At 36.3% G+C, this 15,988-nt stretch overlaps 1 protein-coding gene across 2 annotated transcripts in view; it reads left to right on the forward strand.

The window, feature by feature from the left end:
• Nucleotides 1–15,988, forward strand: part of HECW2 (HECT, C2 and WW domain containing E3 ubiquitin protein ligase 2) — a 432,558-nt gene that overhangs the window by 351,695 nt on the left and 64,875 nt on the right. For both annotated transcript variants that reach the window (XM_070388859.1, XM_070388865.1), the window contains 2 exons: nucleotides 4,020–4,122; nucleotides 6,364–6,460. In XM_070388859.1, the coding sequence (XP_070244960.1) occupies nucleotides 4,020–4,122; nucleotides 6,364–6,460 (200 nt within the window). The remainder of the gene's footprint in view (nucleotides 1–4,019; nucleotides 4,123–6,363; nucleotides 6,461–15,988) is intronic.

Genomic DNA, 15,988 nt, shown 5'->3' on the forward strand with positions numbered 1-15,988 from the left:
TATATTGGTAGATTGAAACGATAAGTTTGGTGAATGATGAACAAGATGTAGTTAATGATCAAAATCTCCCCCAAGAGGAGATTTCATTGGCTTCATGTATATACTGGCTTCATTTCTCAAAGCCAATAACTCAAGAGAAGTGCAGTGGGAAAATTCTAGTTACATTCACAAGTCTTCCCAGCCATTCTCTTAGACTCATTTAGCAAATATTCCAGGTAGTAGAAATTCGGGTATCTCTTCCATCCAACAAATGAATACTTATTGAACACCAGTAGTGTAGAAACATGGTTAATGTGAGGTATACAAAAAAATGACAGAGAGAATATATAAAACTAACTATAATCCAGATGAATAACAATACAAGTGAAAAGTGCTTTATAGACTGTTAATAATGGCAGCTGCTTTTAAAATGTCCCCCAAGTGCTATGGCAGTCAGAGAAGGTGGCATTTGACATCAGCTTGAAGGGAAGGGAAAGCTTTATCGAGGAGAGGCTGTTTGAACTGCACTTTGAAGAATGAGTGAGAACATTCTGAAGAATAAACAGGCAGTGAAGGACGGGGACAACGTTTTCACTTTAGGGCCTTTAGAAAAACCTCCACCAAACACGTAACTGAAGCAGTGTGATAAAATGATTATGAGGCTTTGAGTGGGTAGTAGTAGAAACTGTATTTTAAAAGTACTGATTTATTAAGTAGTGCTGGGAAAACTGGACAGCTATGTATAAAACAATGAAATTTGAACACTTCCTAAAAACATACACAAAGATAAACTCAAAGAAACTGTTAAACTCTTAGAGGAAAACATTTATAAAACACTCTTTGACATAAATCACAGAAAGATCCTCTATGACCCACCTCCTAGAGTAATGGAAATAAAAACAATAATAAACAAGCAGGGCCTAATTAAACTTAAAAGTTTTTGCACAGCAAAGGAAACTATCAACAAGGTGAAAAGAAAATGCTCACAATGAGAGAAAATAATAGCAAGTGAAAAAACTGACAAAGGATTAATCTCCAAAATATACAAGCAACTCATTCAACTCAATACCAGAAAAACAAACAGCCCCATCCAAAGGTGGGCAGAAGTCCTAAATAGACATTTCTCCAAAGACATACAGATGGCTAACAAATACATGAACAGATGCTCAGTATCACTCATTATTAGAGAAATGCAAATCAGAACTACAATGAGTATCACCTTACACCAGCCAGAATGGCCATCATCAAATAATCTGCAAACAATAAATGCTTTAGAGGGTATAGAGAAGAGGGAATCCTCTTGCACTGTTGGTGGGAATGCAAATTAATACAGCCACTATGGAGAACAGTATAGTTAGTTCAGTCGCTCAGTCATGTCTGACTCTTTGCAACCCCATGGACTGCAGCAGGCCAGGCTTCCCTGTCCATCACCAACTCCCAGAGCTTACTCAGACTCATGTGCATTGAGTCAGTGATGCCATCCAGCTATCTCATCCTCTGTTGTCCCCTTCTCCTCCCGCCTTCAATCTTTCCCAGCATCAAGGTCTTTTCCAATGAGTCAGTTCTTTGCATCAGGTGGCCAAAGTATTGGAGTTTCAGCTTCAGCATCAGTCCTTCCAGTGAATATTCAGGACTGATTTCATTTAGGATGGACTGGTTAGATCTCCTTGCAGTCCAAGGGACTCTCAAGAGTCTTCTCTAACACCACAGTTCAAAAGCATCAGTTCTTCCGCGCTCAGCTTTCTTTATAGTCCAACTCTCATATCCATACATGACTACTGGAAAAACCATAGCTTTGCCTAGAGGTACCTTTGTTGACAGAGTAGTGTCTGTGCTTTTTAATATACTGTCTAGGTTGGTCATAACCTTTCTTCCAAGAGGCAAGTGTTTTTTAATTTCATGGCTGCAATTACCATCTGCAGTGATTTTGGAGCCCAAGAAAATTTGGAGCCCAAGTGCAAGAATCCTCTTGCACTCCTACCAACAGTGCAAGAGGATTCCCTCTTCTCTATACCCTCTCCAGCATTTATTGTTTGCAGATTTTTTGATGATGGCCATTGTTTCCCCATCTATTTGCCATGAAGTGATGGGACCAGATGCCATGATCTTAGTTTTCTGAATGTTGAGTTTTAAGCCAACATTTTCAGTCTCCCCTTTCACTTTCATCAAGAGGCTCTTTAGTTCCTCTTTGCTTTCTGCCATTAGGGTGGTGTCATCTGCATATCTGACGTTATTGATATTTCTCCCAGTAATCTTGATTCCAGTTTGTGCTTCATCCAGCTTAGCATTTCTCATAATGTACTCTGCATATAAGTTAAATAAGCAGGGAGACAATATATAGCCTTGACGTACTCCTTTCCCAATTTGGAACCAGTCTGTTGTACCATGTCCAGTTCTAACTGTTGCTTCTTGACCTGCATACAGTATAGAGATTCCTTAAAAAACTAGGAATAAAACTACCACATGACCCAGTAATCCCACTACTGACCATGTACCCTAAGGAAACTATAATTGAAAAAGACTCATGTACCCCACTGTTCATCACAACACTGTTTACAATAGCTAAGACATGGAAACAATTAGACGTTCATTGAGAGATAAATGGATAAAGAAGTCGTGATACATATACACAGCAGAATATTATTCAGACATAAAAAGGAGCATGCTTGACTCAGTTCTAGTAAGGTGGATGAACCTAAAGCCTATACAGAGTGAAGTAAGTCAGAAAGAGAAAGACAGATATCGCATATTGACACATATATATGGAATCTAGAAAGACGGTACTGATGAACCTATCTGCAGGGCAGCAGTGGAGACGCAGACACAGAGAAGAGACTTGTGGACCCGAGAGGGGAAGGAGAGGGTGGGATGAATTGAGAGAGTAGCTTTGAGACATGTACATTGCCATATGTAGAATTAGATGGCCAGCGGAAATTTACTGTAGGATGCAGGGAGCTCAAATCTGGTGCTCTGTGATAACCCAGACGGTGGGATGGAGTGGGAGGTGGGAGGGAGGCTCAGGAGGAGGGGACATATGTACACCTGTGGTTGATTCATGTTGATATATGGCAGAAGCTAACACAATATTGTAAAGCAGTCATTCTCCAATTAAAAATAAGCAAATTAACTAAAATTTAAAAATATAAAAATAAAACAAAAACTTATTAAAAAATAAATGTACAAATTTATAAATCCAGGAAGTTATTTTGCCTCTTGTTCTCTTAACTCTCTCATATGATTGTTCTACTGTTGTCATGAAATATTTCTGTAACGTGGGGGGAAAATGCTAAAACAGAAGCTAAAGCAGTGTTAGAGTTTTCTGGTAAGACTATTAATGGACATTTTTGTTTATCTACTTATATATATGAGTTTCTAAGTCTATAGTAGGTAAAAAAACTAATTTGGGTTGGGGCAACCCTATTTAGTTCCTCCACACCTGCTATGATTAGCTTGCTGGTGTGGGAGGTTCAAACCAGAAAGAGCTGTTGCTCTGGGTGCACTAATAAGCATGTACAATTGCTTCTGAGGAGATAATACTCAACTCGGAAACCCTCACAAAGACTGCTGCTCTTCAGCTCCTCCTCTGCTGAGGCAAGGGATTCCCTGACTTGCTTGGCCAAAAGAAGGCATATCCTGGCACTGCCCCAGTGAATTCTGTTGCACCCAAGTGTTCTCTCTGATATATTGTTGCAGGTCTGTGTTCAGACCTGCAACAGGTAGGTCAGGTAGAAGTTAATTCAGAGGAACATGTATTCAGCATCTACATCCCCATAGGTATATTGAGCTCCTTCTCTATGCTTGGTCAGTAGTCACAGCTCTGGCCCCTCTCAGGGACATGGATACCCCAACCACTCCCCTCAGTTCAACAACTGAAGCAGAGCTTTTGAGAGTCCTATGTCCGCTCTTCAAGCTAGCCTCTGTTCTGATCAGTTGGTACTTAGCAATGCTTGTTGTCGGTATTCTGAACAACTTGGCTTAGGATACCGTTGTAAAGTACTCTGGGATTTAGTGTAGAATGTAAACACTGCTTGTGTTTGCAGGTAGGAGAAGATTCTCGACATGCAGGACCACCAGTTCTTCCCAGGCCGTCGAGTACGTTCAATACAGTCAGCAGGCCGCAGTACCAGGACATGGTTCCAGTGGGTATGTCACCTCTTCCTCAAAGTCTTCATGTTTGCTTTCATGTCAGTGTGCACCACGCATTCTCTGCTGATGCTTCCCTGTTGTCAGCCTCTCTGACAACAGAGGAACAGTTGCATTATCCTTAAAAAACTGATTTGAGTATCAAACACTTATGTCTTGTAAAATCCTGTAGGCTGAGAATTTTTATACTACTCTGCCTTTTCTGTGTGAAGTCTTTATGCTAGATTCTTGAAGTTAAGGAAAAATAGGTTGTTAAAGCAACTGGGTTGTGTGGCCATTTTAAATTAGGCATTTGGACAAACATATTTGTTTAATATATATCCAATACTTGAGACAGAGTTTAAATGGTGTGTGAGCCTGTAGTAGTCATGAGGGCACATTCTTAAGGGGTTTTGTGGCAAATTCAAGATAGCAAAAGTGCCAAAATTGTAAACTAAATATAAATGAATACAGGCCAGTAGGCCTGAAGAACAGTTTGAGTTGTTAGTAAAATGGTGAGGTTGAAGTAGATCAGTTTTCAAACCTGGAGCCCCTAAGGTAGATGGAATGGATAGGCTGGCAAGTGGGCTGTTCCATCTTCAATTTGAGCAGCTCTTCATTTGTCTGGTTTTATCGTAAATGTTTTATTTTTTAAAGAAAGATTTACCGTGAAATATAATGCAGTGCACACGTCCGAAAGAAGTTTGAGAACCACTGATATAAGAAGAAATTCTGAGTAGAAATCAAATAGTCTATATTTTATTGTATAATTACTAATTTGATGCTAAATACTACACATAGAATTTTTAAGTACTATAAAATTGTAGTTTAAAAATTATCTAGTCTCTGATCTTAGATGAAATGTAAAAATCTAGTGATAAGATTTCAACTATAAAAGTATGTTTATTATTTATATGTGGTGAAAAGTGCAGTTAGGACACATTGAGTTCAATAATGAGATTCCATTTTAGCAGATAGTATTTTTTAAAATTTCATTCGCATTTAAGATAAGCATGATGTAGTTAAAATTTGAAGTGGCAGATGACTAGAGAATTATGTTTCTTTTGACTGATATTTTTAAGTAAGGCATGTTTCTTGATCCTATTTATGAACACGGGAGTATTAACTGAACTAGAAATCTCTGGTGTTTGAGGATTCAGATACTCAGTTCTGTGATTTAAATGTATCTATATTTCAGATTAGAAATAGAAATGTAATGAAGATGAATTATCTTAAGTAAGCAAGTTAGTTTCTTGATAAAAGAATATTAGCAGAGCCTTTAATAAATTTTAATTACATTTAAAATTTCTATAGACATTAGCCAACCTTAACTATGATATAGATTTTCCTTTTAAAATATTATGTACGTAATTGATGATGCTGGTTCTATTGTAGCTGTTGGTGTAGTTGATTTGGTAAAGAGCTACCCTGTGACTTAGTGGCATTTATTTCCATCCAGAATTTGGGAATGGCTTGCCTCTGCATTTCAGTAGTTGCTGTTGGCAACTCTTGCTCTGCCTCTTTACCCCTGTGGGTGGCTGACATTTAATCAGAAGATGGCTTTCCGTTTCTAGCAGTTGTTTATGAGATTGATAAGTCTCAGTGTCTAGAATCAGTATGAGTATCAGTATCTAGAATCTTGTTGATGATCTCATCTTGCAATTTGATAATAAATATGGCTCATCAAATGAGTTTAATGAGTGCATAAATCAATCACACCTAACATGTCCAATACTCATACAGCAGGACAGACACAAATTGGAATTTAGTTATCTATAGTGGTTCTAAGGGCTTCCCTGGTATCTCAGATGGTAAAGAATCTGCCTGCAATGCAGGAGGCCCTGGTTTGATTCATGGGTTGGGATGATCCCCTGGAGAAGGGATAGGCTTACCCACTCCAGTATTCTTGGGCTTCCCTGGTGGCTCAGAGAGTAAAAAATCTGCCTGCAATGCGGGAGACCTGGGTTTGATCCCTAGGTTAGAAAGATCCCCTGGAGGAGGGCATGGCAACCTACTCCAGTATTCTTGTCTGGAGAATCCCCATGGACAGAGTAGCCTGGTGAGCTACAGTCCGTGGGATCTCAAAGAGTCAGACATAACTGAGCAACCAAGCACAGCACAGCACAGGGGCTCTAAACTATGACTCTGAATACAGGAAATATTAATCAGGAAAACAAAAGAAGTCTGGATTTATGTGAATAAAACTAACAGATTTGAAAATATTGTTACATACTATATATATATATATTTTTTTTTTTCCAGCTTACAATGACAAGATTGTTGCATTTCTGCGCCAGCCCAACATCTTTGAAATTCTGCAGGAACGTCAACCTGATCTTACCAGGAATCACTCACTCAGGTAACCAAAATATTGGTATTTAATTCAAGTTGCATAAGCCCCAACTGTTAAATCTTCAGTAACACTGATAATCGTCTTGGAGATTCACTTTTGCTTTCTGGCATTCTGAACAAAGGCATCTTGTGAACAAATACTTCGTCACCAATAGCAGATCAGTGCAGTCCTGGCTTTTTGCTGTTAAGTATGAGAATTGAATGAATTTGACTAAAGAACCTAGAACCATCTTTAAAGAATATGAAAAAGAAACAAACTTTCACAGCCAAGAATGCATCCTAGATGTGTAGACTATAATGAATATAGTAAGACACTAACTATTTGGATGTAATATGAATAAGCAAAAGTAGCATAATGTTTATTGAATTGAGACATAAAATCTTAGACTTGGCACTGACATTTTTCCATAATAAAAACACAGTGGAACTCAAAGAAGAAATCTGATCCTCTCCAGAGTCCGGTATTCCCCTGTATGACCCCTCTCTTCTGAACAACTCTTCAGTGCATCATGCTTCAAACCCAGTTTTACTTTCCTGAATACATGCTGTTCCTTTTCCCTGGTGAGCTCTTCTTCTGTGTGTGGCAAGATCTTTCTTTTTAAATTCAATGTAAGAATTTCCCTGGTGGACTCTCACTCTCATGATGTAGTCTAGTCTTTCTCACCTTTGCTGTGCTCAGCATCACAGAGGTGGAGATGGAGAGAATTGAGAGTTTCTGCTGAAATCCTACATAACTCAAAGCCCATTTAGTCTATATGCTACTTGTAATGGCAAAAATATGTTTGCCCAGTGGTGCCATCCTGGCCCATGACAGCAGTTCTCAAATACTGTTCCACTAAGCTGTGTCGAACTGTTTTTGTCAGTATTACTGGGGAGTTTTATAAAGTCCAAAATGCCAGGTCTTGCTTCCCCCAACTTATCTCCCTTCTCTTAATTTATGCCCTCTATCCTCCCATGCCCTGCCCAGAAATTTAGTTCAAGAGGTCTAGGTAAAGTTCAAGCATTTAATTTCTTAAAACTTCTCCACATAATTTCAATGGCACACCCAGGTGTAATAGCCTCTGGTCTAGACACTAATTTGATCGTTAATTATTTAATATATCAAGCTGTCCTTCCTACTATTTTGGTTATGTGACTTTTATGCTTTGACTTTTCAAGTGCTTATGCTTTATTTTCCAATTAGATTATAAGATCTTTGCAAATAGGGATCTTACCCAATTCATTATTTCTCCTTCCTTACTGCTAAAATATCTAGTAACATTTTGCAAATATAGTGAATGTACGTATATGTTGATATGGCGATAAATTACCAAATATTCTTCTTATGATGTTCTTAGTCTCTCGTATCTTAAAAGTCATCATTAAAACTTTGTAAAGTTTCTAAAGGCTAAAACTTCACATAATTTCAAGTATGATACTACTAATGTTGCTTATATAGAAATCCTGGTTTCACATAGTTAACTAGCATCTAACTCAGGTATCAGTGTTTTCCCCAACTTGACAAGCATGCTGTTCTCAGTCAGGAAAAATTATAAAAATTATACAAGCTGTCATTTTGTATATTTTATATTATAGCATCTACTCAGCAACCCATGGGCCTCTAGAGAGTCTTCTGTAAAAATAACTTTGTAGAAATGAGCCCCTCAGTTCTGTAATGAGAGATCTTAGAGGTTCTGGGCTGCAAAGCAAAACAAACAAACATACAAACAAAATCCCTCCTCTTTTGCAAATCAGAAAATAAGGAGAACTCTGTTTTCTCTCTTTACCATCTTCAGCTCCAACCTGCTCCTCCCCTTACTTGTAGTCAATATTCATTCCTCTGAAAGAACCCTGTCCCAACAAAAAAGAACAAGAAAAAGGAAACTCACAAAATTTTCCAGTTTTGCTCTACAACTCTGCATTATTATTAATTTAACATATCTTAAGATCTGTATTGTTAGAGAAATAAGATGATATAATCTACCTGAACAAGGCATCTCACATTATCATTATTCCTTAATGACTTGACAGAACCTTAACAGGTCCTAACAGAGGGAAAACCTGCAGCCACTGGAAGCTTCCAGTTTTGTTTATTCCTTCTGCTTTTTAGAGTCTTTAAAGTCTCTAATCTCCTAAAAATTGCTGAAGGTTTTTATTTTTTAGTGACACCTGGGGTCCTCAATTAAGGAAAATCTCATGTGATAATCTATTGCTAAGATATTATTTGATAGATTTTAAAATAAGTTTCCATCTTATTTCAAAACTTGTTAATAAATTTCCATTTATATTTTCTATAACTGTTTATAGAATTTGACCATAGAAGGCTTGAGCAGTCATGACAAGTAGGAAGAAGCAGGAACTTCAGTCAGTGGAATAATGTTGCTCTTACATAGAGTGTGTGTAACTATGTACTTTTAGCCTGAAAATTTGTTGATAGTTCAGCACTTTGCTTATCGTAACTACATGATGGGGAAGTTTGTACATCTAAAGGAACACTCTGTTTCATATAGTTAAAAACTGCATTGTAAGGAACATTCCCACAAATGAAGGCGGGGAAGCTGGGGTTCTTTAATCTCATATTTCAGTCATGTATTTGATAAGAGATTTATGCATGGAATGGAACTGCTGAGTCATGGCTCAAAAGTAGCAAAGATAACTGTGAGCCTATCCTGAGCTGTGTGTACATTGTTCCTCATCGGTGGCACAGATAAAAATATGCCTTCTTATTTTCTCCATAATATGATGAGGAATTAAGTGTCAGCCTTTGGGAAATTCAAATAGGTACACCTCTGTGCTTTGTGTTTTTTTCATTTTTCTCATATGATTCCTTGCCCTCCAGAAGATGGCAAGCAATTTGTTTAGTTTGTATCCATACACAGCTTTCTCTTCCTTGAGACGCACCTTGAATACCTTTTCCTGTAGAATGGTTATGGGTTTTCATGCATTGGGATATAGCTTTTGCTTTCCATTGCTATTTTTAAAATTCTGCTTCGTCTAACTTCATCTGTCAAGCAAATGTACATGCTACCAAGTTGTTTTCTCTTTTTTTTTTTTAATCTCAGAAGAGATCTATTGGCTCAGAAAACTCAACATCCAGAAGTCGTAGCTCCGTCAAATGGATTGTGTCTCATTGGATTACATTGGTTCTTAGTGAAAGAGAGTAATCCTACTAAGAAGCTCTATAACATTAAAATAAAGACTGATACAAAATGTTTTAAGATTTTATCCAAAGACAAATCTATTCATTAAAAACACAACCTTTTAAGAATATTTTATAGATGAATGGAATACGTACAAAGTCAATAAAATTTTGGTGTTGGTACTTCTACAATATTGTATTATGAACAAGGAACCAAGTACCGTAAAACTGACTTAAGAGTTGAGAATTCCCTTTTGTGTAATAGTTGAATTTAACCAGTAGATCTACTCCCTACTAATCCTGCTGCTGCTGCTAAGTCGCTTCAGTCGTGTCTGACTCTGTGCGACCTCATAGACGGCAGCCCACCAGGCTCCACCGTCCCTGGGATTTTCCAGGCAAGAATACTGGAGTGGGTTGCCATTTCCTTCTCCAATGCATGAAAGTGAAAGTGAAGTCGCTCAGTCGTGTCCGACTCTTCACAACCCCACTCAGTCGTGTCCGACCCTTCGCGACCCCATGGACTGCAGCCTACCAGGCTCCTCTGCCCGTGGGATTTTCCAGGCAAGAGTACTGGAGTGGGGTGCCATCGCTGTCTCCACCCTACTAACCCAACTTTCCTCAAACCGTGATGATAATTATTTCGGACTATAGGTCAATTCCTCCATGAGTATGTTCTTTGAAAAATTTCCTTCCCGTGAGAATAATCTATGATGCTTTTTTTCTGTTCTAAATAAATTGGGCCATTTCCTATTTAGGTCACTAGTAAATCAATAAATTGGAAGTCAAGAAATTCTGAGCTACAAAAGGCAAATGAATGTGTGTCCCAGGGTTCACCAGAATAGAAGCAAACACAGACTCTGACCTTCTGTTTCTTCCCATAACCCTATTTTAAGAGCCCTGGAATTTCGTTATTGTTCAAATTATATGGTTAATTTTGTTTTCGTTTTTAAAAACAGTGCATGCCATTGTGAAATTATCAAATAATACAAAATTTTGTGAAATAAAAAGTTAAAATTTCCAAAAGCTACCTTTCTTAAAACAAACCCCAGTGTTCAAAATTTCTAACCTGTTTTTTGTTCAGTTTTCTAACAGATGAGTTTTTCTGCATTTAATATTGGCTACAATATTAATCTCAGTTAACATCTGATCTACTGGTTCAAAATAGCATCGATTTCCCCTTGCCAATCCTTATGCATTTCCTGTTACAACCTGCCTAGCTCTCTCATCGTTTTCTCCTCATTTGTTTACTGTTCTTTCAGATGTCTGGAACCAATATGACAAACTTCTGAACTTTGTTTACCAAGTTATATGTAACAGGAAATCTGCATTGAAACTTTTTCTTATGAAAAAATTACATAGGCTCAACTATTGAATTTTTAAAAAATACTTAAGATAATTCACTGACAACCACATAATGTTATTGGAGAGTCCTGGTCTGTTTCCCAACTGGGAGATCAGCATTAATAATGACACTTAAAAAGTAGTAGAATATAGATCTTAAGAGTTGAGGGTCAAAGAGACTTGGTTTGAATTCTGGCTCTGTGGTTTACTCACCAGACTGAATGAGGCATTTAGCTCCTCCAAGTCATAGTTTCCTCATCTGGATGGGGATAGGAGTTTCTAACTTGCAGTGTCCTTTTGAAGATTAAATGAGATAGTATATTTACTGCCCTGGTACTATGTAAGCAAATACAAAGGATACAGTAAATTTAAAGTAGTATTATATTAGTAGCCTGTCCTTCCCTTCTTAATTATATCACAAGGACTCAGTTTAAAGTAGTTTCCCCTAAATTTACTGGTTTTCTAAACCACTCTTCTTAAGATGGATCATATGTATAAATGCCATCGTATAATTCTGTGGGCATAGTTAAAATACAGAAATGGTCTCTTGCATTCCATCACTAATTTCTATGTTGGACAGCTTTCTAGTGTTGCGCTTACACTATGTTCTTTAGGAAACTTTGTTCTAAAATTTTTTACATGTAAGCAATGAAACCAGCCTTGACTGCTCCAGGTTTGCACAGAGGAGTGAGTCTTTTGGTTCAAGATTCAGTGCAAATTACTGAGGGCCAACCATCATGGCAGAGTCATTGACATAACATTTTAGAAGTCATCCAAAGGTGAATTATACCCATCTTCTCAGGCAATAATCTTCTTGTAGATCTAATGAGAGGCTTGAAATATTGTTACCTAGGATAGTAAGGAACACAGATCCTTAGTCCTAGGTCTCTATTCCACAGCTTCTGCAGAAGAAATAATTGCTACTTATGTTTTATGCAAATGGATATGCCAATTTGTAGTAGTGTATAGATTTTTGACATGTACATCAAAATGTACCTAATTGTCTAGTTTTCACATTTTCCCTATGTGGAATTTCATAACTATTAATTTTAAAATAACTAGACAGTCAATCAGTTAAGATTAGAAAAGGCCCAAAAGAAAAATTCTCATAGCCAAGGTTAGATTAGATTTGCTTAAAATATTATACCCAGGTATTTGTTAAATTTTTCCATAAATAAAGTTCTTAAATATATTCATCTACTGGATATTTCTCCAAAGCATTATATTTTCTGGCTAACAAAGGATTCAGTTAGGATTTTCAAACCATTTTCTTACATGAAGAATAACCATGTTTTAGGTATGTCTGTTCTATTGTTGATTTTTGCTATATTCTGTTGCACATATCAAAAAAGAGTTAAGCAGAATGGCATCCTTCTTCAGTAGCTCATCAGATGTGGTCTCTGTGTGGACTAAAGTACAGTATCAGGAAGGATTCTAGCCTCAATGCTTTCCCTAAACCCGAGAATAATAAAACATTTCTTTAATCATAGAGAACAATGTGTTACTATTTCTGATATTAAAAATGGATTTTAATGAAATCTGATTTTTACATCTACATTTAATTGCAAAATTATTAGTGAGTCTTACAGAGCAAATAAAATATACATAGCCTCTATGTTAATAATGTATTTTTTGTCTTTCTCAATGAATTTGAGTAGTTATGGAAACTGTCTTCAGAAAAATTAATTTGGTTAAAATTAAAATGCCCTTATTTCAAGCACATTGTCCTACATACAAATGGATACTATTAATACATCCCACTGAATACGTTATTACTGTCTGTACCTTGAAGGTACATTTTATAGTAAACATTCTTGCAGACCCATCAGAGTACCATCATACCAAAACTCAGGTATCATATGTGTCTGAATTTTATATTTACAATAAAAATGGCATAATATTACCACTGGTGCTTAAAATGTTTAAAAACATCTTATATTTTTCTACCATATGTTTTATTACACTTATATTCCAAATCAAGTATAAGCTAAATGAAATCAACTTATATTTTACTCATTTTATAACTTCTTACTTCTCATAGTACCTCACATCTTATATTGTAAAAAGTGGGTATTTAAGAAATATTTGATAAATTAATCAATTTCATAGCAGTATATTTGGGACTTAATGATAGCCCCTAAAATTAGTTACCTCAAAGGGGTAAGTAACTACATTTCCAGTGTACAAAATCACATATATAAAGATACAGAATCCCTCTTTTTAATAAATCAATGTATATATCTTTGTATATTCCAATAATTACTTTAGATCCCAGGAAATAGTAGCATAAAATTATTTATTTTAAAAACTTGGCTAGAATTCTCTAGCATGTAGCATTATTTTGAATATTAAGATGAAATTTTGAATAATGTTATTTACTTTTAAAATTACATTGGGATTTTGATGGACATTTTTAAAAAGTTTAAGTTACTTTGCATATGATTAAGATATTTAGTTTTCCATTTTTTCTTCTACAGGTATAATTTTTCATGCATTCAACCTTTGCATTTCTTACAATACAGTTTTCTTATTTATTTATTTATATAGGCACTGAAAGTTTCGTGTCTAGGTTTTCCAAAAGTATTTTATATTTTTGTTTCTGTTATGAGTGGACTTTTTTTATAGTTTTTTAAATAATGACTGCCAAATCTAGAAAACTGCTAGTATGATTTTCTGGAAATTGGTGTCTCAAGTTATTTTTTTTCATTTACCTTGACATTTTATATCACTGTTTAAAAAATACTGCTGTATCCTTGTCTACCCCTTTACATACTGTTTAACAGACTTGTCCATTCTAATGTTAATGGGTTATATTGTAACCCATTTGTTTTTTATTTCATACATATATTTTAAAATAAAATATATGCCTATATAACACAGTTTCAATTCCTGAATATCTTTTCAGTTAAAACACTTGTATCAAATACATAATAAATTATTATAATTCATACAAAAATATAAACCTCTAGCTATACATTTTAGCATAACCTAGATATTCTTCAGAATAATGATGGATTTAGGGTACAAGCTGTTAAGAATGTCTGATTAAGGTGTCTTATAGCCACATGTTTTTTGCATGTAATAACTAAATTCCTTTTGTTAGTCTTAAAATAGTTTTGCTTTAGTTTGCTTTACTGAGAATAATGTTTCCCATTATCTATTAAATTATGAGGATTTTAAACCCTTCATATGATTATCTCTTTGGTCCTCACAGCATTAATTTCAGTATTACAGAGAGGCCAGAGTCTTATCTAGTGCATATCATAGAAGTACTCAATAGGTATTTGTGGAATTAACCAAGATAAATACCAAGATTAAAACAACTTGCCAACAATAGAAGCAGAAAAAGGAATATATGACCAGACATCTAATTTGGCTCTATTTTCAATAGATCATTCTGTCTGTTGAAAAAGGAATAAATAATTATGAGACCTATCTGATAATATACTCAATATTTTGAGATTTTTGCATGCTACTATATACTGTGCTAAGGCTTTTATTTACATTTGTTCATTGAATCCTTTCCATCAACCTATGAGGCAAATACTGTAACTATGCTTATTTCAAGATGAGAAAACAAGCAGAGAGAGTTAAGTAACTCTCTCAATTCTTAGCACAGAGCTGATTTATATCCACTTAGAACAAATATTGCTTCTAAATATATGACTAATTGATTTCACCTCTGTGTGTCCATAAGCATTGTGAGATAATAATAGATCCTTATTTCCAAACCTTACCTATGTAATGGGAAGTAGAAAGAAAAGTTGACCTTTCTACTGCTTGGTTCTTACCTCAAGCCAGACCATGCCCTGTGACTGTAATCAGAAATATGAATCATTAGTACTGATTTTCCTTTCTTGACATTACTCCATCAGAAAAGTCATGGGGATTTCTCTAAAATTGCCCTGAGGCGATTTTTCACAACATATATATTTTTGAAGGTTTACTAAACTGTATACAGAAACCTTCTGTTTACAGAAGAAAAAGGTGTCAGAGGATGAGATGGCTGGATGGCATCACCGATGCAATGGACATGAACTTGGGCAAACAAACAGTGAGGGACAGAGAGGCCTGGCATGCTACAGTCCGTGGGGTCGCAAAGAATCAGACACGACTGGGCGACTGAACAATAGCAACAACATCATACAGGAAACGTGTGCAGAGTCTGAAATCCAGAGAGTGTTGTGGTTTAGAGGCATTGGTGCTTCTGATTGTTTTTGATCACGTGCCCTACTTTAACTGCACCAAAATGTTGGTTGGTTTCAGTGAGGCTATTTTCTGTGGGAATTCCGGTCTTGAGACTATGTTCCCTTGTCCTCAAATGATCTTCTGCTTGAGTTGATCTTCTGGGGTGATTCTACGCGTTGGGAGGAAGTGGTTACCAAGGTCTGAATTCGACAGGCATTTGAGAGACAGTAATAGCCAGTGACTTTTTCCCGGGATGTCACTGTGTATACAGTCTGGTATCTGTATGAATCTCTTAGTTATATAACAGTTGTGTTTTCTTATGAAGAAGTTGTCATTACCTGTTTTGTACTTCCTGCAGTGGGTTCTGTTTTAGTAAATAATGTTAGCTCTCTGGTTCTGTTTTCTCCACCACAACAAAAAAATGGTATAAAGATAAATTTATTCCAAATACTGAATGGACTCAGGGAAATTTGTTTGGAGCCAAATGTATTTTGGTATTAACGGCTCATTTGCCTGGTTTGATTTTGCTAAGCCCTTCTTATGTGCACAGCATAGTGCTGGGTACTGGAAGGCACAGAGATAAAGGAGGAAGGACTTTTGCCCTCCAGAATCTCACGACTCAAAATGAACTGAAGTTATAACTGAGTGGCTGTGTGAGAAAGTGCAATGCTGGAGGAAGTGCTGGAGTGTGTTGTAAAGGGTACAGTGAGCAACATGCCCATGAGGAAATGGTCCAATGATAAAATATTCTTTGAATATAATCTTGCATGCTCAGTCACTCAGTCATGTCTGACTGTTTGCAACCCCATAGACTATAGCCCACCAGGCTCCTCTGTCCATGGGATTTTTCCAGGCAACGATACTGGAGTGGTTGCCATTTCCTCCTCC

Source organism: Bos mutus, chromosome 2 (assembly GCF_027580195.1).
Source record: "Bos mutus isolate GX-2022 chromosome 2, NWIPB_WYAK_1.1, whole genome shotgun sequence".
In the NCBI taxonomy this organism is placed as follows: domain Eukaryota; kingdom Metazoa; phylum Chordata; class Mammalia; order Artiodactyla; family Bovidae; genus Bos; species Bos mutus.